This window comes from Erinaceus europaeus, chromosome 10, assembly GCF_950295315.1.
Source record: "Erinaceus europaeus chromosome 10, mEriEur2.1, whole genome shotgun sequence".
Classification (NCBI taxonomy): domain Eukaryota; kingdom Metazoa; phylum Chordata; class Mammalia; order Eulipotyphla; family Erinaceidae; genus Erinaceus; species Erinaceus europaeus.
This window is the reverse complement of record NC_080171.1, coordinates 62,057,146-62,085,100: the sequence shown is the minus strand read 5'-3', so window position 1 is coordinate 62,085,100 and position 27,955 is coordinate 62,057,146. Positions and strand designations below refer to the sequence as shown.

At 40.8% G+C, this 27,955-nt stretch overlaps 1 protein-coding gene across 3 annotated transcripts in view; it reads right to left on the bottom strand.

Moving 5' to 3' along the window:
• Positions 1-27,955, bottom strand: part of IFT74 (intraflagellar transport 74) — a 131,828-nt gene that overhangs the window by 99,568 nt on the left and 4,305 nt on the right. For 2 of the 3 annotated variants that reach the window (XM_060199666.1, XM_060199667.1), the window contains exons 3-7: positions 24,939-25,074; positions 19,992-20,040; positions 15,089-15,187; positions 14,882-14,942; positions 532-591 (exon numbers count right to left, since the gene is read on the bottom strand). In XM_060199666.1, coding sequence (XP_060055649.1) covers positions 532-591; positions 14,882-14,942; positions 15,089-15,187; positions 19,992-20,040; positions 24,939-25,074 — 405 coding nt within the window. The remainder of the gene's footprint in view (positions 1-531; positions 592-14,881; positions 14,943-15,088; positions 15,188-19,991; positions 20,041-24,938; positions 25,075-27,955) is intronic. The other variant, XM_060199668.1, reaches the window with a different exon arrangement.

The window sequence follows — 27,955 nt, the reverse complement described above, 5'->3', positions numbered from 1 at the left end:
TATTTTCCCTTTTGTTGCCCTTGTCTTTTTTTTTTATTGTTGTTGTAGTAGTTGTTGTTGATGATGTCGTCGTTGTTGGATAGGACAGTGAGAAATGGAGAGAGTGGAGGAAGACAGGGGGAGAGAAAGATAGACAATAGACACCTGTAGACCTGCTTCACCGCCTATGAAGCGATGTCAAATGCCTTTTATCTCCATTCAGTACTTAGTTCCATTTGTGCAACTATTAAACCAGAAGAAGTATAAACTAATTTATATATGAGTATGTAAGATGGAAATCCCTAACTCCCTAAGTGCTGAGTGTGAGGCCAGTTCATATTCATGTACAAAGACATAAAAACATCCAGTTGAACAACAGGAATACTTTTTCTAAGAACTAAGGACACTCAACTAATGCATAATATTGGTATTTAGAATCAGAGTAATATCTATCTCTATAGTTTGCAAGTTTTATTAAACAATTTCTAGTTATAGTTGCTGTGTTTTGGAGAGTATGCCATATTTAAATATACTATTTATAACGTTTCTTACCATATTGTAATCATTCATTACTTCGTCCATTTCAGTATTGGTGTTAAGTTTATCTACCAACTAAAAAAAAAATAAAAATAAACAGCATTAATCTTTATAAATTTCCTCTGTAATTCATGACATTACAATAGTCAATCTCCCCACACCTATGGACATCTAATCTTTGACAAAGGTGCCCAGACTATTAAATGGGGAAAGCAGAGTCTCTTCAACAAATAGTGTTGGAAACAATGGGTTGAAACATGCAGAAGAATGAAACTGAATCACTGTATTTCACCAAATTCAAAAGTAAATTTCAAGTGGATCAAGGACTTGGATGATAGACCACAAACTATAAGATACTTAGAGGATAATATTGGCAGAACTCTTTTCCGCATAAATTTTAAAGACATCTTCAATGAAACGAATCCAATTACAAAGAAAACTAAGGCAAGTATAAACCTATGGGACTACATCAAATTAAAAAGCTTCTTCACAGCAAAAGAAACCACTACCCAAATCAAGAGACCCCTCACAGAATGGGAGAAGATCTTTACATGCCATACATCAGATAAGAGTTTAATAACCAACATACATAAAGAGCTTGCCAGACTCAACAAGACAACAAATAACCCCATCCAAAAATGGGGGGAGGACTTGGACAGAATATTCACCACAGAAGAGATCCAAAAGGCTGATAAACATATGAAAAAATGCTCCAAGTCTCTGATTGTCAGAGAAATGCAAATCAAGACAACAATGAGATATCACTTCACTCCTGTGAGAATGTCATACATCAGAAAAGGTAACAGCAGCAAATTCTGGAGAGGTTGTGGGGTCAAAAGAACCCTCCTACACTGCTGGTGGGAATGTCAATTGGTTCATCCTCTGTGGAGAACAGTATGGAGAACTCTCAGAAGGCTAGAAATGGGCCTACCCTATGACCCTGCAGTTCCTCTCCTGGGGATATATCTTAAGGAACCCAACATATCCATCCAAAAAGATCTGTGTACACATATGTTCTTGGCAGCACAATTTGTAGTAGCCAAAACCTGGAAGCAACCCAGGTGTCCAACAACAGATGAGTGGCTGAGCAAGTTGTGGTATATATACACAATGGAATACTACTCAGCTGTAAAAATGGTGACTTCACCGTTTTCAGCAGATCTATATCGTTTCTTCTCCAAAACAGAAGATTCCAGGTGCATCTGGGTGACAAGTCTAGCAGATGGAAACTTGTCTCAAGTGGCCTCCCCCAGGGCTCTGTTCTGGCTCCTACGCTATTTAATATTTACATCAATGACCTTCCAGAAACTTCTTCAAGGAAGTTCATCTCCGACGATGACATCTGCCGTGCAACTCAGGCATCCAAGTTTGACATCCTCGAGGAAACACTCACGAAAGATATGTCTCTGATATCTGATTACTGTAAAAAATGGCGACTAATCCCTAGCACTGCAAAAACGGTATCATCTGTTTTCCATCTACACCATGCCTCGGCCTCGCGTGAGCTTAATGTGCAGCTTGACGATACGAGAATCCGGCATGAAGCCCAGCCAGTCTATCTTGGCGTTACTCTCGATCGCACCCTGTCATTTCACGAACATCTCATAAAAACTGCAGCAAAGGTGGGCGCAAGGAATAACATCATTGCAAGACTGGCCAGCTCCTCATGGGGCGCGAGCGCTTCCACACTACAATCATCATCTCTGGCATTATGCTATTCCACTGCACAATACTGTGCCCCAGGATGGTTCCGTAGCCCCCATGTCCACTTGGTCGATTCCAAATTATATTCCTCCATGAGGATAATTTCTGGAACCATCCTTTCCACCCCGGTTCCATGGCTGCCAGTTCTTAGCAACATCGCCCCGCCAGATATTCGTTGGGATGCAGCATCATCTAAGTTCATTTCCCACGTCTACGCTCGACTGGACCTGCCAATATACGCGGATGTCTTCGCCCACCCTGTCCAACGCTTGACGTCTCGTCACCCAATCTGGTCCCCTACGCCTACACTGAACTTCTCTGTTCCAGACTCTTGGAAACAGAGTTGGCAGTCAGCTGAGGTCAAGAACAAACACCTCATCACAGACCCCTGCAAGCGTCAACCCGGCTTTGACCTAGCACGTTATGATTGGGCCCTCCTCAATCACTATCGAACAGGCCATGGCCGGTGCGCCGCTATGTTCCATCGCTGGGGAGCCAGAGACGACCCGAACTGCCCCTGCTGCTACAGACAGACTATGACCCACATAGTCGACGACTGCCACCTCTCCAGATTCAAAGGAGGTCTCGAAACTTTACATCAGGCTCAACCTGACGCTGTTGACTGGCTACGGAAGAAGGGCAAATGCTAGAAGAAGAAGAAGCAGATCTTGGATGGACTTTGAAAAATTCATGTTATGTGAAATAAGTCAGAAACAGAAGGATGAATATGGGATGATCTCACTCTCAGGCAGAAGTTGAAAAACAAGATCAGAAAAGAAAACACAATTAGAACCTGAAATTGGCATATTGCACCCAAGTAAAAGACTCTGGGGTGGGTCACCCAAGTAAAAGACTCTGGGGTGGGTGGGTGGGGAGAATACAGGTCCATGAAGGATGATAAATGACATAGTGGGGGTTGTATTGTTAAATGGGAAACTGGGGAATGTTATGCATGTACAAACTATTGTATTTACTGTTGAATGTAAACCATTAATTCCCCAATAAAGAAAATTTTTTAAAAAGTCAATCTAACAAATGAGTAGTTATTTATATATCATATGTACTTGTATTTTACCTTCTAATATTATAATAGTATTGAGCTAAGAATAAACTATACAGTCAACAAACTATATTTTAAAGTAGTAAATAAATCAATAATAAATTACTCTTCTGCAGATAATATTTTTTTATTTATTTATAAAAAGTAAATACTGGCTAGAAATGGACCTACCCTATGGATCCTGCAATTAATTCCTCACCTGGGGATAGATCCTAAGGAACCTAACACACCCATCCAAAAAGATCTGTGTATACATATGTTCTTGGCAGCACAATTTGTAATAGCCCAAACCTGGAAGCAACCCAGGTGTCCAACAACAGATGAGTGGCTGAGCAAGTTCTGGTATATATATATATATATATATGTATGTATATATGTATATATATATATATATAATGGAATACTACTCAGCCATAAAAAATGGTGACTTCACCATTTTCAGCTGATCTTGGATAGACCTTGAAAAATTCACATCAAGTGAAATAAGTCAGAAACAGAAGGATGAATATGGGATGATCTCACTCTCAGGCAGAAGTTGAAAAACAAGATCAGAAAAGAAAACACAAGTTAAAAAAAAAAAAAGAGAAAACACAAGTAGAACCTGAACTGGAATTGGCGTATTGCACCACAGTAAAAGACTCTGGGCTGGGTGAGTGGGTGGGGAAAATACAGATCCAAGAAGGATGACAGAGGACCTAGTGGGGGTTGTATTGTTATATGGAAAACTGGGAAATGTTATGCATGTACTAACTACAGTATTTACTGTTGAATGTAAAACATTAATTCCCCAATAAAGAAATTTTAAAAATAAATAAATATTTTTTAAAAATAAAAAAAGGGGAGTCGGGTGGTGGCGCAGTGGGTTAAGCGCACGTGGCACAAAGCGCAGGGACCGGCATAAGGATCCCGGTTCAAGCCCCCGGCTCCCCACCTGCAGGGGAGTCGCTTCACGGGTGGTGAAGCAGGTCTGTAGGTGTCTATCTTTCTCTCCCCTCTCTCTCTGTATTCCCCTCCTCTCTCCATTTCTCTCTGTCCTATCCAACAACAAAGCAATGTCAACAATGGCAATAATAACCGCAACGAGGCTGCAACAACTAGGGCAACAAAAAGGGGGAAAAATAGCCTCCAGGAGCGGTGGATTCATGGTGCAGGCACCGAGCCCAGCAATAACCCTGGAGGAAAAAAAAATAAATTTAAAAAAAAAATTAAAAAAAGGAAAAGAGAAACGTTGAATGGATATATAAATAGACAAAAACAGAAAAACCAAGTAAACACTGGGGAGTTGGGCGGTAGCGTGGCGGATTAAGCGCACATGGCGTGAAGTGCAAGGACCAGCATTAAGGATCCCGTTTGGAGCCCTGGCTCCCCACCTACAAGGGAGTCCCTTTACAGGCAGTGAAGCAGGTCTGTAAGTGTCTTTCTCTCCTCCTCTCTGTCTTCCCCTCCTCTCTCCATTCTCTCTGTCCTATCTAACAACGATGACATCAATAACAACAATAACTACAACAATAATAAAAAGACAAGGACAACAAAAGGGAAAATAAAAAATAATTTTAAAAATTTTTTAAAAGTAAACAATGACAAAACCATAGGATAAGAGAGGTACAACTCCACATAATTCCCATCATCAGAACTCCATATCCCATCCTCTCCCCTGATAGCTTCCCTATTCTTTAACCCTCTGGGAGTATGGACCCAAGGTCATTGGGGGATGCAGAAGGTGGAAGGTCTTTGGCTTCTATAATTGCTTCCCCGATGAACATGGCTGTTGACAGGTCAATCCATACTCCCAGCCCTGCAGATCATATTTTAAGAGCTTTGGCTACTACTCTGAAAAGCAATGCCTGGGTTTATATAAAAGGATTTATGGAAGAAAAAGTCTTTGGAAGATTTTTGTTTCCTTCTGTCTATACCCTCTACTTTTCTTTCCCAAAGGAGAATGGTGTTTACACAGTTAGACTAAATATTTATTTGGACCATTAAAAATGATTAAAAAAATTTTTTATTATATTTATTTATTGGATAGAGACAGCGAGAAATCAAGAGGGTGATAGAGAGGGAGAGAGAAAGAGAGACACCTGCAGCACTACTTCACCATTCGCAAAGCTTTCCTCCTGCTGGTGGGGACTAGGGGCTTGAACCTGGGTCCTTGTGCATTGTAATATGTGCACTCAACCAGGTGCGCAACCATCCGGCCCCTAAAAATGATTTTTTTAATAAGGTTTAACAGATCAGCAGTGAATCTACTTAAAAATTACAGTGGGAGTCCAGTGCTGGTGACCTTTTTTTTATTTTTAAATATTTATTTATTCCCTTTTGTTGCCCGTTTTATTGTTGTAGTTATTATTGTTGTGGATAGGACAGAGAGAAATGGAGAGAGAAGGGGAAGACAGAGAGGGGAAGAGAAAGACAGACATCTGCAGACCTGCTTCACCACTTGTGAAGCGACTCCCCAGCAGGTGGGGAGCCAGGGGTTCGAACCGGGATCTTAGGTTGGTCCTTGCGCTTTGTGCCACGTGCACTTAACCCACAGTGCTACCTCCAGACTCCCACTGGCGAACTTTTTGAGGGCACATGTAACAGTGCATAATGACATGGGTTCAAGCCCTCTGATCCACACCTGTTGGGGGAAAAGTTCGAGAATGGTGAAACAGAGTTGTAAGGGTATCTATCTTCCCTTTCTCCCTCAATCTCTGTCTTTATCAAAGGAAGGAGGGAGGGAGATTGATTCAGCCAACAAGTTGCAGATGCTACCATGGTACTATCCTGATTTCTTTGGGCAGACAACCTCACCAAAGAGTCTTGGAACCCCACCTCCCCAGAGCCCTAACCAACTAGATAGAAACAGGCTGGGGGTATGGACTGACATGTCAAAACCCATGTCTAGCTGAGAAGTAATTACAGAAGTCAGACCTTCCACCTTCTGCTCCCCATAAAAATCTTTAGTCCATTTTCAAAGTTAACCCAATTAACAAATAATGTGATGATAATATTAACTATTGATTGTCTTTTTGAACCCTAAGACAGCAGGAACCTCACATCTTCACTATAGAGCCCCTACTTCCCCCAGTCCTGGAACCCTTGGATAGGGCCCACTTTCCCGTATGCATCTCCCAATCCAAACCAAATAACATTGCATCCGCCGATCACAACTTAACCAAAGCAACGATTGCTACCTCAACATGCTACCTCAGAATGTATCCAGAGACTTCACGTGTGGAATGACAACCCTTCAGCTTCATTACTCGGGTGAGACCTTTCCTTTAATAGTACACTCTAATTTCATCTCAGGTAGTTCACTTTCTAACAAAGTCCCATAACCTAGATATACACCAGTTTCTGTGAGAGAGAGCTTATGTGCACACGTATCCATAAACTACTGCAAAATATATACCTGAAAGCAGGACTACACTAGAGTTTGCAGTGAGTACCTCCCTAACACTTCCTCTCCACTATTCCAAGCTTGGGATCCATGATTGCTCAACAAATTGTTTGGCTTCATATGTTAACTCTCTTTTCAATCACCAGGTTCCAGATGCCACCAGGATGCTGGCTAGGCTTCCCTGGATTGAAGACCCCACCAATGTGTCCTGGAGCTCAGCTTCCCCAGAGTTACACCCTACTAGGGAAAGAGAGAGGCAGACTGGGGGTATGGACCGACCAGTCAACGCCCATGTTCAGCGGGGAAGCAATTACAGAAGCCAGACCTTCTACCTTCTGCAACCCTCAACGACCCTGGGTCCATGCTCCCAGAGGGATAGAGAATGGGAAAGCTACCATGGGAGGGGGTGGGTTATGGGGATTGGGTGTTGGGAATTGTGTGGAGTTGTACCCCTCCTACCTTATGCTTTTGTTCACTAATCCTTTCTTAAATAAAAAATTAAAAAAAAAAAAAAAAATCTTTAGTCCAGTGGTCCAGGAGGTGGCGCAGTGATAAAGCTTTGGACCTCTCAAGCATGAGGTCCTGAGTACGATCCCTGGCAGCACGTGTGCCAGAGTGATGTCTGGTTCTTTCTCTCTCCTCCTATCTTTCTCATTAATTAATAAATAAAATCTTTAAAAATATCTTTAGTCCATAATCCCAGGTACATGGAACTATGTTGGTGGGCACTGCATGAAATTGTTCCCCTCTTTTCTCTGTCTCTCTCACTTCCCCTCTCCTCCCTCCCCCTGAAAAAAAAAATTGAATCTAGGTCACTCAGCAGTATAAAACATATATGAGGCCCGGAATTCATTTTCTGGTGTGCTAAATTAACAACAAAACAAAAAAAGTGGGGTAGGAACAGGCAGTGGTACACCTGGTTAAGTGCACATATTGCAATGCACAAGGACAGGGGTTTAAACCCCTGGTCCCCACCTACAGGGGGAAAGTATTGTGAGTGATGAAGCAGGGTTGCAGGTGTCTCTCTCTCCCTCTCTATCTCCCTGTCTGTGGGACTATGTGAAAGCTTGGTAAAGCTTAGGGGAGTTCTCCCGTCTTTGGATGGAGGTCTGGAAAGACACCCCACTTGTTAGCCTCTCTCCTTATAGAGATGAGCCAAGAGGGAAAAGTCGCCCAGACTCAGTTTCTCCTTGTTAGTCTCTCAAGCTCACAGAAAGCCTACAAGCCTCTCACATTTAGTTACCCCTGCTAGCAGGCCAAATGGCTGCCCGCTTGAGGGTTCATTCAAAGTTCACACATCCACTATAACTTCAACTTTTGATCATATAGGAGAACACACTCTATCATACACCCCTACCAGTACCAGGCAATAAGACCCCATATTCTAGTTCCTTGTGCCCCTTGATATCTGTGATTTACATCAAGCTTTGTTTTTCTTCTCCTCTACCTCACCTTACTGGTTTAACCCCTATGCTTCTCTCAAATACCTTTGGATAATTAACTTGCCTGCATCATGGAAACTAATTGTCTTGACCTTTATGTATCTCATCAATTCTTGTCATACCAATCCCCTACCATGGGGGCATGCTGACCTTTAAGAAACCTGTAATTTCTGACATATGTGAAAAATGTCTTTTGTTTAACTCAGTATAAAGGTCTGTACCCATCTTCAAATAAACATATGTTCACACCAGAATATCTCCCGATGCCTCTTTCTAATTCACGCAGCCACTAGAGCTGGTGAGGGAGGGTCGGAGGCTTACCCACTCCCCCCCCCCCCGTTGTAACCACTCCACATGAGCCCCAGCACCTGTCCCCTCTCGATTTATGGCTGTCTCTACCAAATAAATAAATATAATAAATATTCTTTTAAAATATCTTTCATCAAGTTCACATACCATTGTTATCTGAAGCACTTATGGATTTGGAAGAAATAGGTTTCTAGTACTAGAAATTTTCCTGAATCAAAAAATCACCTGAAAGATGGATGCAGCTATTAACACATCAAGGGGATTATTTATTCTTTTTAAAAATACTTTTTGGGAGTCGGGCAGTAGTGCAGCTGGTTAAGCACATGTGGTGCAAAGCGCAAGGAGCCGCATAAGGATCTCGGTTCAAGCCCCGGCTCCCCACCTGCAGGTGAATTGCTTCACAGGTGGTGAAGCAGGTCTGCAGGTGTCTATCTTTCTATCCTCCTCTCTGTCTTCCCCTCCTCTCTCCATTTCTGTGTTCTATCCAACATCGATGACAACAAAGACAACAATAATAACTACAACAATAAAACAACAAGGGCAACAAAAGAGAATACATAAATACCTTAAAAAATACTTTTTAATTTATTAATGAAAGGGGTAGGAGGAAAGAGAGAGAGGGAGAACCAAACATCCCTCTAGGATATGTACTGTCAGACAGACAACTGAGGACCTCACACTTGAGAGTCCAATGCTTTATCCACTGTACCATCTCCCAGACCACTGGTCTTTATTTTTTTTATTTTTATTTTTACCTCCAGGGTTATTGCTGGGGTTTGGTACCTGCACTACGAATCCACTGCTCCTGGAGGCCATTTGTTCCCTTTCGTTGCCCTTATTGTTTCTCGGTGTTGTTCTTACTATTATTGTTGTCATTACTGTTGGATAAGACAGAGAGAAATGGAGAGAGGAGGGGAAGACAGAGAGGAGGAGAGAAAGAGACACCTACAGACCTGCTTCACCACCTGTTAAGCGAGTCCCCTGCAGGTGGGGAGCCGGGGGCTCTAACCGGGATCCTTCTGCCAGTCATTGCACTTTGCACAAAGTGTGCTCAACTTGCTGAGCTACTGCCTGGCCCCCCCTTTATTATTATTTTTAAGTCCACATTAACAAGCACTATTTGAGGGTATTTGTGCACATACTCTGTTTTGACAGAATGTAAAAAAACTACTTTTGGGGGGTCCGGCGGTGGCGCAGTGGGTTAAGCGCATGTAGTGCAAAGCGCAGGGACCGGCGTAAGGGTCCCAGTTCGAGCCCCCGGATCCCCACCTGCAGAGGAGTCGCTTCACAAACGGTGAAGCAGATCTGCAGGTGTCTATCTTTCTCTCCCCTTCTCTGTCTTCACCTCGTCTCTCTACTTCTCTCTGTCCTATCCAACAATAAACAACATCAACAATGGCAATAATAATAACCACAACGAGGCTACAACAACAAGGGCAACAAAAAGGGGAAAAAGATGGCCTCCAGGAGCGCTGGATTCATGGTGCAGGCACTGAGCCCAGCAATAACCCTGGAGGAAAAAAAAATTATTTTTTCCTTTCTCTCTCTTTTTTTTGTATATCCAGGGCCTTGCAAATGTTAATTCACTCCTTGGGATGCTATTCATTTAGATAGAGAGACAAACAGAGCTGGAAGACAGAAAGATATCACAGCACCAGAGGTACCACAGGTGTCACACCTCCTGTGCAGTGTGGAAGCATGAATTTGGGTCATGTGTATGGCAAGGTATGCACCCTACCCAGTGATCTTTCTTTCCAGCCCAAACACTCCATATAAACACAGGGAGTAAGTATAGTAGAAATAATTTTAATTTCAAGATGACAATGAATAGAAAGGTAAAATATATTTTATAATTAATACCTTGGTTAGTATCCAACATATTTTAATTACTTAAAAAATTACTTTTTTTTTCCCCTCTAGGGTTATTGTTGGGCTCGGTGCCTGCACCATGAATCCACTGCTCCTAGAGGCCATTTTTCCCCCTTTTTGTTGCCCTTGTTGTTGTAGCCTCGTTGTGGTTATTATTATTGCCATTGTTGATGTTGTTCATTGTTGGATAGGACAGAGAGAAATGGAGAGAGGAGGGGAAGGCAGAGAGAGGGAGAGAAAGACAGACAACTGCAGACCTGCTTCACCGCCTGTGAAGCAACTTCCCTGCAGGTTGGGAGCCAGGGGCTCGAACTGGGATCCTTACTCTGGTCCCTGTGCTCTGCGCCACATGCACTTAACCCACTGCGCCACCGCCCGACCCCCTAAAAATTACTTTTATGGTGTGGTCTGGGAGGTGGCGCAGTGGATAAGGCATTAGACTTTCAAGCATGAGGTCCCGAGTTCGATCCCTGGCAGCATATGTACCAGAGTAATGTCTGGTTCTTTCTCTCTCTTTCTCCTCCTACCTTTCTAATAAATAAATAATGAAAAAAAAATAGTTTTAGGTTAGGGGTAGACAAAGTTCTATAAGCTAGAGCTCAGCAGTGCTCTAGTTAAAAATAAGTAAATAATGGAGTTGGGCGGTAGTGCAGTGGGTTAAGCGCACATGGCGTGAGGGGCAAGGACCAGCTCAAGAATCCCAGTTTGAGTCCTGGCTCCTGACCTACAAGGGGGGTCGCTTCACAGGCGGTGAAGCAGGTCAGCAGGTGTCTATCTTTCTCTCCCCCTCTCTCCATTTCTCTCTATTCTATCCAACAACGATGAAAACAACAATAACTACAACAATAAAACAACAAGGGCAACAAAAGGGAATAAAAAAATAAAAATTGGGGGTCGGGCGGTGGCGCAGTGGGTTAAGCACATGTGGGGCAAAGCGCAAGGACCCACAGAAGGATCCCCATGGAGCCTCCGGCTCCCCACCTACAGGGGAGTCGCTTCACAGACGGTGAAGCAGGTCTGCAGGTGTCTGTCTGTCTTTCTCTCCCCCTCTCTGTCTTCTCCTCCTGTCCATTTCTCTCTCTCCTATCCAACAATGAACATCAACAATGGCAATAATAATAACCACAACGAGGCTACAACAACAAGGGCAACAAAAGGGGGGAAAAATGGCCTCCAGGAGCAGTGGATTCATGGTGCAGGCACTGAGCCCAGCAATAACCCTGGAGGAAAGAAATAAAAAATAAAAAATAAAAATAAAAAAATTGCATTTTAACATTTTTAAGGAGAACTATATTTCTATATTTATAAATAAATGTATATATATATATATATATTTATATTTATTGATTCCCTTTTGTTGGCCTTGTCTTATTGTTGTAGTTATTATTTTTGTTATTGATGTTGTCTTTGTTAAGATAGAAAAGAGAGAAATGGAGAGAGGAGGGGAAGACAGAGAGGGGGAGAGAAAGATAGACACCTGCAGACCTGCTTCACTACCTGTGAAGTAACTTCCCTACAGGTAGGGAGCCGGGGGCTCGAACCAGGATCCTTTTGCCAGTCTTCGCACTTTGAGCCATGTGCACTTAATCCTTTGTGCTACCACTGGTCTTCCCCAAATGTATTTATTTTTAAAAGACTAAAATAATACATATCAATCCGTCTTAAGTAAAATTATTTCTGATAGGGCACAAAAGTAAAAACCCTGAGTTAAGGATGAGGGTGGATGTTCAGCTTCATGGGGGGAGGTGGGGGGAACAGGGGGATGGGATGGGATGGAACACAGTCTTTTGGTGGTTGGAATGGTGTTTATGTACACTCCTATTAATTTTTAGTCATATAAATCACTAAGTAATATGAGAGGGGAAAAACTGATTTAATGTCTCAAACTTTTTAAAGCACAGACTGTCTTTTTAAAAAATTTTTTCTTAATTTATTTTCCCTTTTTTTTTTCATTGTTGTTGTAGTTGTTATTGATGTTGTCGTTGTATAGGACAGACAGAAATGTAGAGGAGGGGAAGACAAAGAGAGGGAGAGAAAGATAGACACCTGCAGACCTGCTTCACCACCTGTGAAGCGACTCCCCTGTACGTAGGGAGCGGGGGGCTCGAACCGGGACCCTTTTGCCAGTCCTTGCACTTTGCGCCATGTGCGCTTAACCTGTTGCGCTACTGCCCGACTCCCCAGACTGAGTCTTTTTAATATAGACTGAGTCTTTGATATGTTGACCCTCTTAAAAGCTTAGTCCAATGGAACACTGGGAAATGTTATATATGTACAACTACTGTATTTACTGTCAAATGTAAAACATTAATTCCCCAATAAAGAAATTTTTAAAAAGGCTTAGTCCAGGGAGAACAGAAGCAACTGGTGGCATAGCTATATACAAATAATGTCAAAGGACATAAAATATGGTGATGGTGTGTATGATACAGCAAATCCTAACAAAGGGATTTTTCAAAGTTAATTCAATTGCCAAACAATGTGATTATAGCAATAACTATTTATTATCTTCTTAAACCCTAAGACAGCAGGAACCACCCACTTCCTCTATAGAGCCTATATTTCCCCCAGTCCTAGAATCTCTGGGGTGGGGCTCACTTTCCTGCATGCTTGTCTCAAGTCATACCAAATGCTATTGCATCCACCTATCCCAACGTAATCAATGCAACGAATACCATTTCAGCATTCTTCATTTCAGACTGTGTCCAGAGACATCAGGCATGGAATGCCAACCCTTCACCCTCATTACTCGAGTGAGACCTTTCCTTTTATGGTATTCTCTAATTCCATTCCAGGAGGTCCACTTCCTAACAAAGTCCCAAAACCTAGATATATACCAGGTCCCGTAAGATAGAGCATATGTACACGTGTATCCATAAATTAGGACAAAATATATAACTGAAAGCAAAAATACACAATAGTCTGTAGTGACTCAGTATCAAGTTCATAATGAAATAGTGTCTATTTAAACTTAGATACCCTTCTCACCTACTTCCTAATACAGTTCTCTCACTCACTCCAAAGCCAACCTTAGCAAAGCAAGGACTGCAAAAGCTGAATAAGGGCAAGAGGCTGGCATACTTTAACGATGACTCTTTAGTCACTATCAGGCCATTCTACCAGCTGGGGCCCTAATCGGGGAGTCCTGAGATTCCCAAACAGACTTGATGGGCCTGAACTCAAATAAATCCCTCTTTCCATTGTTAGGGGTCATTTCTATCAGGAACAACAAAATAGACCCATTTGTGGGCCCTCATAGGACCTTGCCCTCAATGTGGATCAACAATGGTAGAGAATTTCCATCCTCCATAGGGAGAATGGACAATATACTCTATGCTACACCTGAGGAAGATGGGTCGATACTGGGGCAGCATGGAATGTTCCTACTCATGACCACAGAATGTGAGCTCAGATCTAGAGGGATGAAGAGGTCACACAGGCTCCTAAGCTAATTATGGGCCCCAGATCACATCAAATTGATGGGCTTTACAGTCAACAATATTTATACCCCTTTCCCATATTTGGGAGCTACTCTCTTCCCTGATCTAGCTTTCTGGTCCTTTTCCCAGCCATGACATCATCTCCCCAGACAGTAACTTAGATCCACTGGCATATCAGATGTCAGGCTCAGGGGTAAAAAGAAAAAGCAAAAAACAAACAAACTAGTATAGCCACAGGCCCTTTGGAATTTAACTAAAATATGCCTACTAGCTATCTACAAAATGGAGGACCTCCAACTCTTCATCTGCACTATTCCAGCCATTAGGTCCATGATTGGTCAATAATTTGTTTGGCTTTGTATGCTAACTTCCTTGTCAACTACCAGGTTCCAGATGCTAGCATGATGCCAACCAGAATTCCCTGGACAGACAACCTCACCAATGTGTCCTGGAACTCTGCTTTCCCAGAGCCCTTCACCACTGGGGAAAGAGAGAGACAGCTGGGAGTATGGATTGACCTGTCAATGCCCAATCGCTATCAAACAGGCCATGGCCGGTGCGCCGCTATGTTCCATCGCTGGGGAGCCAGAGACGACCCGAACTGCCCCTGCTGCTACAGACAGACTATGACCTACATAGTCAACGACTGCCACCTCTCCAGATTCAAAGGAGGTCTCGAAACTTTACATCAGGCTCAACCTGACGCTGTTGACTGGCTACGGAAGAAGGGCAAACGCTAGAAGAAGAAGAAGTGGGGAAGCAATTACAGAAGCCAGACCTTCAGCCTTCTGCATCTCACAATGACCTTGAGTCCATACTCCCAGAGGGATAAAGAATAGGAAAGCTATCAGGGGAGGGGATGGGATACAGAGTTCTTGTGGTGGGAACTGTGCAAAGTTGTACCCCTCTTATCCTGTGGTTTTGTCAATGTTTCCTTTTTATAAATAAAAAATTTTTTAAAAAGTAAAAAAATTATTTCTGAGAAGGAAAATAAAGGGAAACACTCTCTACAGTTTTACTATTTAAATATTTGGCAATATGTTCAGATATTATTTAATCCATAAAATAATGCCTTTGAAGTGGCAAAAAGAAATGAAAAATGTTCCAAAGAAATTCTTAAAAAAAAAAAAACCTAAAAACAGACAAACAAAAAACATACCATATTGTAGTCGGCAAGTTGTCCCTGAGATTCTTTGATTTCAATGGCTAAAGTCTCAGCTCTACAAGTATAAAAGAAATACATTCGTAAGTAGGGAAATAAAACACATGGATATTAAATATAAGTTCAGTATTAAATTCATAAATAATATTAAATTAGATTCATAATAAAATTCACCCTGCATATTTTAACAACAAGATTACTTACCTCTTTTCATATGACAAGTAGACTGAATTTTCTTGATTATACATATCTATTTCTTTTTGAAGTTTATTAATTTCTGTTGTAAGTTCACTTATTTTACTTCTATATGAAAAGAAATAAGAAAGTCAGCAATACTTCTAATCAAGAATTCTTTTTTTTCCAATTGATATTCCTTTTTTTTATAAAAAGGAAACACTGACAAAACCAATTCTATAGTCAAAGCAAAATAAACTTTTCATAAATGTAACAATGTAAATCATATATTTGTAAATTTTCACTATAAAAATGATTTAAGTGGCTCATTTCATTAAGAATTAAATAAATCCCAAATGATAAGAAACTAACATAATATTATCTTGTCACTAAATATAATAAAATAATGCCTAGGGAGATGATACTGGATAAGGTGTTGGATGCTGGGGTCCTGAGTTTGATTCCAGTAACACGTGTCAGAGTGATGTTTTGATTCTCTCTCCCTGTCTCACTAATAAGTTTTTTAAATGATGAAACAGGACCTAATCAGATGGGTATAATCTATATCCAGAGATGTCAGGCGTGGAATGTCAACCCCCCAGCTTCATTACTCTGGTGAGACCTTTCCTAGCTCACAGTACTTCTTAATTCCATTTCGGGTGGTGCACTTCCTAACAAAGCCTCAAAACCTAGGTATGGACCAGGTCCCATGAGATAGAGCATATGTACACATGTATCCATAAGTTAAAGCAAGAACACACAATAGTTTGCAGTGAATCAATAAATACAGCAAGCAAATAGGAAGACCTAAAAAAGACACCATAAAGGGGAGTGGGGCAGTAGCGCAGTGGGTAAAGAACAGGTGGCTCAAAGTGCAAAGAGCAGCATAAGGATCCTGGTTCGAGTCCCCGGCTCCCCACCTGCAGGGGAGTCGCTTCACAAGCAGTGAAGCAGGTCTACAAGTGTCTAGCTTTCTCTCCCCTCTCTGTCTTCCCCTCCTGTCTCCATTTCTCTCTGTCCTATCCAACAACAACAATAATAATAATAACTACAACAATGAAACAACAAGGGCAACAAAAGGGAATGAATAAATAAATAAATATTGAAAAAAGACAACATAGGGAGTCAGGAGGTAGGTAGCACAGTGGGTTAAGTGCACGTGGCGCAAAGCGCAAGGAGCAGCATAAGGATCCCGGTTCATGCCCCCTGCTCCCCACCTGCAGGGGAGTCGCTTCACAAGCAGTGAAGCAGGTCTGCAGGTGTCTTTCTCTCCCCCTCTCTGTCTTCCCCTTCTCCTTCCATTTCTCTCTGTCCTATCCAACACAACAACATCAATAACAACAACAATAAAACAAGGGCAACAAATGGGAATAAATAAATATTAAAGGATATTTTTTTAAAAGACACCATAGGAAGCCGGGTGGTAGCACAGCAGATTAAGTGCAGGTGGAGCAAAGAGCAAGGACCGGCATAAGGATCCCGGTTCAAGCCCCTGGCTTCCCACCTGCAGGGGAGTCACTTCACAGGCGGTGAAGCAGGTCTGCAGGTGTCTATCTTTCTCTCCCCCTCTCTGTCTTCCCCTCCTCTCTCCATTTCTCTCTGTCCTATCCAACAACAACAATAATAGTATTAACAACAACAACGATAGACAACAAGGGCAACATAAGGGGATAAAAAGACACCATTAAGTACCTAATTAAATAGTTTCTACTTAGACCTAGATACCCTCCTCATCTACATTCTTTTTCACTTCCCTCAGTCAAGTCTAGCCCTGTCAGACAAAGTAAGGACTACAAAGGTGAATAAGGGCAAGAGACTGGTTTACATTAATGATGGCTCTTTGGTCACTACCAGGCCACTTCACCACCCAGGGCCCTAGTCTGGGAGTCCTAGGATTCCCACACAGATATGATGGGCCTAGACCTCTAACAGATCCCTCTCTCCACTGTCACTGGTCATGTCTATCAGGAACAACATAATGGACCCCTTTGTAGTCCCCTATAGGACCTTGTCCTCAATGTGGATCAATAATAGTAGGGTAGGGAGTGTTCCATCCTTCAAAGGGAGATTGGGCTACATGCTCTACCACTCAAGGAAGATGGGTCCTGATATTATTGAAGCGACGAATGTTCCTAGCCATGACCACAGAATGCAAGCTTAGACCTACAGGGATACAGAGGTTACACAGGCTCCTGTGCTGAATATGGGCCCCAGATCAAATCGATGGGGTTTACAGTTAACAATATTTAGATACTTTTCCCATATTTAGGAGCTGTTCTCTGCCCAGATTCAGCTTTCTAGTCCTTTTTCCAACTCTGACACCATCTCCCATACAATACCTTGGGTCCACCTGCATGTTAGCTGTCAGGCTCAGGCAAAAACTAGTAAAGTCATGGGCCCCTTGGAATATACCTAAAACAGACCTACTAGTTTTTTCCAAAATAGAGACCCCAAAACTCATCTGCTATATTCTTGCCTTTCAGTTCACGATTAGTCAACAATTTGTTCAGCTTTATATCTTAACTCTTTTTCAGCTACCTGGTTCCAGATGCTACCATCAGGCCAACCAGACTTCCCTGGACAGACAACTCTACCAATGTGTCCTGCAGCCCCGCTTCCCCAGAGCCCTGCCCCACTAGGGATAGAGAGACAGGCTGGGAGTATGGATCGACCTACCAATGCCCATGTTTGTCAGGGAAGCAATTACAGAAGCCAGACCTTCCACCTTCTGCACCCCATAATGACCCTGGGTCCATACTCCCAGAGGAATAAAGAATAGGAAAGCTTTCAAGGGAGGAGATGGGATACAGATTTCTGGTGGTGGGACTTGTGTGGAGTTGTACCCCTCTTATCTTATGGTCTTGTCAATATTTCCATCTTATAAATAAAAGTTAAAAAATAAAAATAAAGAGGAAGATACCTATTTATCACCCTCACAGTTCCTATTACCCTGTAATAAGGGATTTCTCAACAGTGGCACTACTGATATTTCACGTCACTGAATAATACTTCAGATAGAGAACTATCCCGTTCACTGGAGGATGTTTAATAGCATCTTAGTCTGGATGCCAGTAGCACATCTCTCCAATTCTAACTGTACCAAGCAAAAATGTGTCTGAAATTTGCCAATTGTCTCCTCAAGGGGCAAAATCATACCACCAACTGAGAACTGCTGCTCTAGAGTCAAGCAATTATAAAAATAGCTACAAAGGCACAGATTGCAGAGAAGAGAAGTAATATAGTCATAAGAATAGCTCTATTTTCCTTCCTTCTTTGGACTGAAAAGTTGCAAACTATCATAAGATGCTATACAACAGATGGTCTCACTATCTTTCTAATGTTAGCTCTGAGACCATTTAAGGAAAACTTAAAACTTCCTTTTACTAACTTCTATGACTTTGAGAATAAAAAAGATCCAGGATGTTGAGAAACAAAAGAGCCAATAAAAGCTAAGAGAAAACAGGGCTTTAAGGACATGGCAGAGCAGACTGGAACAGAAGTAAGAGACTATGAAGTTGTAGATGATAAGCCAAGAAAAAATAAACTAGGAAGAAAAGGAAGCTGGGCCAGTATGGCATCTGAGGAAGATTAAAAAAAGGGGGGGGGTAGCAGGTGGTGGTGCACCTGATTAAGTGCTCACATTACAGTACACAAGGACCCAGGTTCAAGACCAGTTTTTACCTGCACAGGAAAAGCTTCAAGAGTGGTGAAGCAGGGCTGCAGGTGTCTCTCTGGATCTTTTCCTCTCTATTTTCCCACTCCCTTCTCAATCTCTGTCTGTCTCTATCCAATAATAAATAAACATTTCTGTGGTCCAGGAGGTGGTGTAGTGGATAAGGCTTTGGACTCTCCCCAGCAGCACATGTACCATAGTGATAATCTGGTTCTTTCTCTCTCTCCTATCATTTCTCATGAAAAAATAAATCAAATCTTAAAATAAATAAATAAATATTTTTTTAAAAGATAGTCAATTTTTTAAAATTCATAATTTAGAGTTGCAAAGAAACACATAAAAATATGGTCAGGGAAATAACTGAATGGGTAGAATGTCAGATTCGCATGTATTAGGTTAGATCCTTGGTGTGATATAAAACAAACAAAAAAAAAATGGCGTTCTGGCTTATCTCTCTTCTCTCTCAAGTGAAATTCTCTCATATGTAATGAATAAAATCAATCTCTTAAATTTTTTTATCTTTATTTATTTATTGGATAGAGAGCCAGAAATCAAGGAAAGGGGGAGATAGAGAGGGACAGAGATAGACAGACACAACACTGCTTCACCACTTACAAAGCTTTCCCCCTGCAGGTGGAGACTGGGGGCTCCAACTTGTGTCCTTGTGCACTGTAACATGTGCGTTCAACCAAGTGAGCCACTATCTCACCCCAAAATTAATCTTTAATCTTAAAGAGAAACACAAGAAAAGCTTTGTGGATTAATTAAAGTTAGACTGCATATGTAGTACTGTATTACGTAAAATTCTGGACTAGGTAAATATTTTCCCTTTTTAGCAAGTGACATTTCAAGGCCATATATAATATATTTCATAATTAATGAAAGAAACATGAATTCCCACTACATGAAAAATTAAACTTAAGCATATATGTCTATCTTATCTACAAGGAAATACCTTAAATTTAATCATCTCAAATTGTATCATATCTATTAGTCAAATTATCCAGGAGTTATATTGCAATACAAAATAAGTCTTAGAGGGCAGGGGTAGCAAAGAGACTCTCCTGCCCAAGGCTCCAAAAGTCCCAGGTTCAATCCCCTGCACCACCATAAGCCAGAGCTGATCTGTGCTCTGGTTAAAAATAAAATAACAATAATAATAATAATAATTCTCAGAAATCAGCAGATACTTAATGATCTCAGTAAGTACCACAGTTAAAACTTCAAAATAATGTACAGAAAAAAAGGTTGACAACATACCTAAGAAGGCCAAGATAATAAGATTTATCTAAAATTTGCCTCTGAGGACCTAGAAACAAATGTTTTAAGTGTTATTGTTCAGTTTGAGATGTCACCAAAACAATAAATTCAAAATACAATCAGAATGATTTCTTTAATTTTCTATTCAATAGTAGATTTTACAGGACAAGTTAACTGAAAGGAACCTAGTGTAAAGATGTGCTCAGTACAGGACCCAAAAGAACTTTCTGCAACAACAGATATATTATATATCTGTACTTTACAATAAAGCATCTACAAGGGATCACTGAGTACAAGAAATTTGTCTGGTGTGGGTGGAGATAGATAATATAATGGGTATACAAACAGACTCTCATACCTGAGGCTCCAAAGTCCTAAATTCAATCCCCTGCAACACCTTAAATGAAAACTGATCAGTGCTCTGGTAAAAAAAAAAAAAAAAAAAAAAAAAAAAAAAAAAAAAAACATGGCTGGGGCTAACAGGAAACTGAATTTTAATTTTTAATAATTTAAATATAAACAGCTACATGACTATCATGTAGATTCAGACTGTGAATTTCTCAATGTAAAAAAAATATAATATTTCACAAATTACCTCAGCCATTTTTAGAAAAACATGATCTTGTATCTTGGTAAAAAGTAAGTATTCTAAAAAAATGTAAGGGGGAAAAAAAAGAGAAAAGGGCACACATGGTGCCAAGCACAGTAAGGATCCCAGTTCCAGCCCCCGGCTCCCCACCTGCAGGGGGTTGCTTCACAAGCAGTGAAGCAGGTCTGTAGGTGTATCTTCCTCTCCTCCTCTGTCTTCCCCTCCTCTCTCCATTTCTCTCTGTCCTATCCAACAACAACGACATCAATAACATGGGAGACAAGAGAGAAATAACATTTAGGGAAAATGAAGAAGCCCCTCAAGAACTATCAGACCTCTCTAGATGAAGCAGCATAATAATAATGACCATACTAGAAGGTGGAGAAAGAGAAAAACATACCTATTCAAATAATAACTGAGAAATCCTCAAGCTAAGGAAATAACTAACCACAGAGATCCATGAAGCTGGAAGTCGGGTGGTAGCGCAGTGGATTAAGCACATATGATGCAAAGCGCAATGACTGGCATAAGGATCCCAGTTCGAGCCCTTGGCTCTCCACCTGCAGGGGGGTCGCTTCACAGGCGGTGAAGCAGGTCTGCAGGTGTCTATCTTTCTCTCCCCTCTCTGTCTCCCTTCCTCTCTCACTTTCTCTCTGTCCTATCCAACAACAACGACATCAATAACGACAACAATGAAACAACAAGGGCAACAAAAGGGAATATTAAAAATAATAATCATAAATAAAAAATAATGATCTCAAAAAAAAAGATATCCAGGAAGCTAAGAGAACACTCAAATTTCTGAATGCAGTAATATAGATGCAAAGAATAATCACATGAAATTACCAAAAGTCATTAATAAAGAAAAAAATTAAAGGATGCTAGGGAAAATATATGCAATATACAAAGGCATCTCAGACAGGGTCTCATCAGATTTATGATTAAAAATGCTACAGGCTAGGAGAGAGTGGAATGGCATTTGCACCATTCTCAAGGGTAAGATTTCCAATGAAGAATAATCTACCCTGCAAGATTAAAATGGGATGGAGAAATAAATGTTTTCCCAGTAAAATGGAGTTAATGGCTTTGTACCATCAGATCTGCATATCAATAAATGTTGAAAGGAGTTTTGGTTTTTTTAAGCAGGAGAAGAAGATAAATACCTTGACTATAGTGATAAGTAGTTTGTTTTAGTTTAATGAGAGAGACACACACAGAGAGTGACTAAAGTACTGCTGAACTCTGACTTATGGTGGTGCTGAGAACTGAACCTGAGGCCTTTGAATATCAGGCATTAAAGTCTTCTGCATAATTATTATGCTGTCTCCCAGGCCTAGTACAGTGTGATAAACAGAATAAGAAATATATGAAAAATAAAGCAACAAAAGATTAGTGAGATGGAAAAGTAAAACTCTGAAGTCTGAAGATAAGTAAATATTATCGTAAAAAGGTCTTAGGGGGCCAGGTGGTATACCCAGTAGAGGGCACACATCACCATGCATAAGAAACTAGGTTTCAAGTTCCCACCTGCAGAGGGGGAGCTTAATGAGCAGTGGAGCAGTGTTGCAGGGGGTCTCTCTGCTTCTGCCTCTCCCTCTCTATCCTCCACCTACACTCATGCAAAGGGGAAAAATGGCCAGTGGTCGAATCACCATGCAGGAACTGACTCCCAGCAATAACTCTGATGGCAAACAAAAGAGACTATCCTTGGGGGTCAGGTTATAGCTAAACCAGTAGAATGCACTTTGCCATGCATAAGGATGGAAGTTTCACTAGCAGTGAAGCAGTGCTGTGGTGCTTCTCTTTCTCTTTGTCTCTCTCCTTTTGTCTTTCTCACCTTCTATCTGGGAAAAAAAAAAAAAGAATCATTCAGGCAAGAAGCCCCAGTGAAGAAGACCTGGTTGCAAAAAGAGTATCTTAGATATGGAAAGACTATTCTAAACCACTTAATAACCACAAAACAAAAAATTTAAACAGAAGGTGGGGGTAGATAGTATAATCGTTGTGCAAAGAGACTCTCATGTTTGAGGCTCAGAAGTCATAGGTTCAATCCCCCACACCACCATAAACCAGAGCAGATCAATGCTCTGACAAAATAAACAAGAAAACAAACAAACAAACAACAACAACAATAAGAAACACCTTAAGCAGAAACATTATGGAGAAAAACTAAAGAAACTGAGGACACTCACCAGGTGAAATTATCCTAAAGAGAAGGCAGATAAACACTTATGGAAAAACAAACACCAAAAAATACAACCAGATAACACAAAATAGAAAGGCAGTAGTTGGGAGTCTGGCGGTAGCAGTGGGTTAAGCGCACGTGGCGCAAAGCACAAGGATCCCAGTTCAAGACCCCGGCTCCCCACCTGCAGGGGAGTTGCTTCACAAGCGGTGAAGCAGGTCTGCAAAGTGTCTTATCTTTCTCTCCCCCTGTCTTCCCTTTCTCCATTTCTCTCTGTCCTATCCAACAATGACATCAATAACAACAATAACTATAACAATAAAAAAGGCATTAATTAAGGCACATATATCAGTCATTACCCTAAAAGTAAATAATCTGAACTCACTAACCAAAAGATAGGATTATCAAATGAATTATAAGAAGCAGAATCAATCTATATTATGAATACAAGAAACTACTATTTTGTCAAAAAATTCATGACGAATTTTTGCATAAAAAATATACAAAGATAGTGTCTTAATAGTTCTAATACATGTTACAGGATTAAGACAAACAGGTTCACTGTGAAAGGATCAGTTGAAGTATTTATTTCAAGCCAATCACATGAAGGAAAAAGCAGAATTGTTATACTGGATGAAAAAGTATTCATGGAATAGAACTGAGCTATTTAAAAAAAAAAATGAAGTAGTGTCTTTCTCAACAGCATGGATAGCCTTTGAGCTAATTATGTTAAAGGAAATAAGTCAGGAAGTAAAAGGCAATCAATGGATGGTTTCATTCATATATGAATATAAATAACCAAAGCTATGAATTGGCAAAACACAACAGAAATAAACCTTAGACTCTGTGAAAAATATGGTGGATATCAGAAAGAAAAGGGGAGGGGTGGGAGGAATGGGAGTTACTACTGCCACCAGGGTTATTACTGGGGCTTGGTGTCTGCATGATGGGTCCATCACTCCTGGTACTGAAACTAGGTGGTGGGTACCGTGAGAATGAAGAAGTTTGAAGACAAAATTTTATAATTATTATAAACCAAGCGTAAGTCAACAAATTTATTTTGTTAAAATTAAGACAATTCAATATATTTTGACTTATATGTGTGTCAGACCAATCTTTTTTTTAAATATTTATTTTATTTATGTATTCCCTTTTGTTGCCCTCAGACCAATCTTTTAATGTTAATACATAATGCATTACTATGACTTACTAAACACACACAGTAAGGGATAATGAGAAAGGCAATATAAATCTATGTAACAGTCTTATTTCCTTGAGCATAACAATGAAATATTAATATTTATTAGAAAAGTTAACAATTCCAGGGATAGGTGGTGGTTCACCTGGTTGAATGCACATATTACAATATGCAAGGACATGGATTCGAGGCCCCAGTCCCTCTTACAAGGGGATAGTTTTACAAGTGCTAAAGTAGTGTTGCAGGTGTCTGTCTACATTCTACATTCCCCTTCCCTCTCAATTTCTGACTGTTTTTATCCAATAAATAAATGAAAATATAATAAAAATTATTTTTAAGAAAGAACTAGGTAGGGGTAGATAGCATAATGGTTAAGTAAACAGACTCTTATGCCTGAGGTTCCAAAGCACCAAAGTCAGTTCCCTGCACCACCATAAGCCAGAGCTGAGCAGTGCTCTCGTACAAAAAAATAAATAAATATTTTTTTATTGAATAGAGACAGAAATTGAAAGAAAGGGAAGATAGAGATGGGGAGACACCTGCAGCATTGCTTCACCAGTCATGAAGCTTCCCCCCTGCAGGTGGGGACCAGGGTCTTGAACCTGGGTCCTTATGTATTGTTATCTGAGTACACAACCATGTGTGCCATCACCTGCCCCTTTCAGAATATTTCTGTACAATATTAAAAATCCAAGTTTTCCTAAGCTTTTCTTGAAATTTTTAAAAATTTCTCCAAGTTACAGCAAAGCTCCATTTAAAAAATAAGATGGAAACAGCTTATATTTATGTAAATATATATATACACATATATATAAGTCCTACTCCACAATGAATCTATTTAACCCTTATAGTCTTATGAATCAAGGAATAAGAAATGAGTAAAACAGTCTTTTTCATACTCTAGTTCTAATTTATAAATGTTGCTATAGTTTTTCTTATACAAGATATTCTCATTTTCTTAAACTAGATAGATACCTTTCATCCCTGTTTTCATTCCACTTAAACCTTGTTGTGTTACAGGACGATCAGCAACTTTGATTTGAGAAGAGAGAACTCCTCCTGTCCCTATGGAACCACCACGAGAGCCTGGTCTTGCTGTTACCGGTGGCATCTTAAATGACAAAAGATTTCAGTTTTATTTACATAAGATTTATTTATTACTAATAACACAGTTTCACATGAGACAACAGAGACCATTTGGAGCACCACTCTATTATTACTGGCAGTGCTGGTACCAAACTGGAAACCTCAGGCATACAATTCCAATACACTACCAGTTAAGCCATTTCCCCTGCCCCAAGATTTCAGTTTTAGCAAACTAGAAAAATATCATTGCTATGGGAGCCAGGCAGTGGTGCAGCGGGTTAAGCGCACATGGCGGAAAGTGCACGGACAGGCATCAGGATCCCTATTCCAGCCCCTGGGTCCCCACCTGTAGGGGGTTCCCTTTACAAGCAGTGAAGGTCTGCAGGTGTCTAGCTTTCTCTCCCCCTCTTTGTCTCCCCCCCCTTCCATTTCTCTCTGTTCTATCCAACAACAATGACAGCAATATCAACAACGATGATGATAACAAGGGCAACACAAAAATAAGGGGAAAAAATATCATTGCTCTATGCAGCCTGGACTGTTCCTAGCCACAGAATGAGAGCTCAGCCCTACAAGGATACTGAGGTTACATAGGCTCCTGTGATGAATATGGGCCCCAGATCAAATCGATGGGGTTTACAATTAACAATACTTATATATATACTTTTCCCAAATTTGGGAGCTACTCTTTTCCCTGATCCAGCTTTCTAGTCCTTTTTCTAACTATGGCACCATCTCACCATCTACCCAGACAATAACCTGGGTCCACCTGCAAATTAGATGTCAGGCTTAGGCAGAAACTAGCAAAGTCATAGGACCTCTGGAATAAAACAGACCTACTAGCTTTATCCAAAATGGAGACCCCAATCTTCATCTGCAATATCCATGCCTATAGGTTCATGATTAGTCAACAATTTGTTCCACATTATAACTTAACTCTTTTTCAGCCACCAGGTTCCAGATGCTACCATGATGCCAACCCGACTTCCTTGAGCAGGCAACCCCACCAATGTGTCTTGGAGCCCTGCCTCCCGAGAGCACTGCCCCACTAGGGAAAGAGAGACAGGCTGGGAGTATGGATCAACCTGCCAATGCCCATGTTCAGTGGAGAAGCAATTACAGAAGCCAGACTTTCCACCTTCTGCACCCACAATGATCCTGGGTCCATGCTCCCAGAGGGATAAAGAATAGGGAAGCTAGGTAGCCGTGCGGTAGTGCAGATGGTTAAGCGCAGGTGGTGCAAAGCACAAGGATCGGCATAAGGATCCTGGTTTGAGCCCCCAGTTCCCCACCTGCAGGGGGTTGCTTCATAAGCGGTAAAGCAGGTCTGCAGGTGTCTATCTTCCTCTCCCCCCTCTGTCTTCCTCTCCTCTATTTCTGTCTTATCCAACAACGACAACATCAATAACAACAATAATAACTACAACAACAATGAAAAAAGGGCAACAAAAGGGAAAATAAATAAAAATAGGGAAGTTATCAAGGGACAGGATTGAATATGGAGCTTTGGAGGTGGGCAATGTGTGGAAATGTACCCCCCTTATCCTATGGTCTTGTCAACATTTTCATTTTATAAATAAATAAAAATAAGTATCATTGCTCTATTATTGTAAGTGCAGGAAAAATATTTTTAAAAATCATAATCCTGGGGGACAGGTGGTGACGTACCTGGTTGAACACAGGCATTACAGTGTGCAAGGACTTGGGTTCTACACAATTCTTAAAACATTCTGCATATTTTTGAAAGTCTGAATAACTAGTAAGTTTCCTATGTACCATATGAAGTTTCCTTCTACATTTTTATTGAGGTGAATGATGGATTTCTCAATGAATGTTATAAAGGTACAAATTTGTATCTCTTCATGATGTATGTTACTACACCCTGACCACCACCCACCTCTTCCAAAGGACCAGTAATACTCTACCAAAGCTATTGAAAGTCTTCCATACTGGTGAAAGTTCTGTGATAGCGATAAGGCAGTGGTGCACCTGCAGTGCACAAATTAGAATGCACAAGGACCCAGGTTCAAGTCCCTGCTCTCCACCTGCAGGGAGGAAGTTTTACAAGTAGTGGAGCAGAGCTGCAGGTGTTTCTCTGTCTCTCTCCCTCTCTATCTCCCCCTGCCCTCTCAATTTCTCACTGTCTCTATCCAATAATAAATAAATAAATAAATAACTTGTGTGATGGGTCTGGGTGGTAGCATACCTGGTTGAGTGCACATATCACAATGCACAAGGACCTGGGTCTTCACCTGCAGGGGGAAAGCTTTACAAGTAGTGAAGCAGTGCTAAAAGTATCTCTCTGCCTCTCTTCTTCTATCACCTCTATCTTCTCGATTTCTGGCTATCTCTATCCAATAAATAAATACAGATAATTAAAAAAATAAATAGAAAAACTTTGCTACTTATTTTTAAATAAATATATATATGAAGTTTATATACACACAAGAAAATATATATATGTGGTGAAGCATTTCTGCAGGTGTCTCTCTCTCTCTCTCTCTTCCTATGCCCCCCCTACCCTTTTGATTTCTTGCTTTCTCTATACAATAAATAAAGATTTTTAAAAAGTTCTGGGATTATTAAATACATTTTAATAAAATTCTGAATTGTGTGTGTAGAATTTAAACAACCCAAACTGAAGCACAGCTAAATGCCCACATTATTTGTTTTCCTTTAGTCAAAGGAAACAGCTGAGTAAGGAGCTTTTTTTAAGTTTAAAAAAATAGTACTTGCGCGAAGCACAAGGACCGGTGTAAGGATACCGGTTCAAGCTCCCAGCTCCCCACCTGCAGGGGAGTCCATTCACAGGCAGTGAAGCAAGTCTGCAGGTGTCTGTCTTTCTCTCTCCTTGTCTTCCTCTCCTCTCTCCATTTCTCTCTGTCCTATCTAACAACAACAACAAT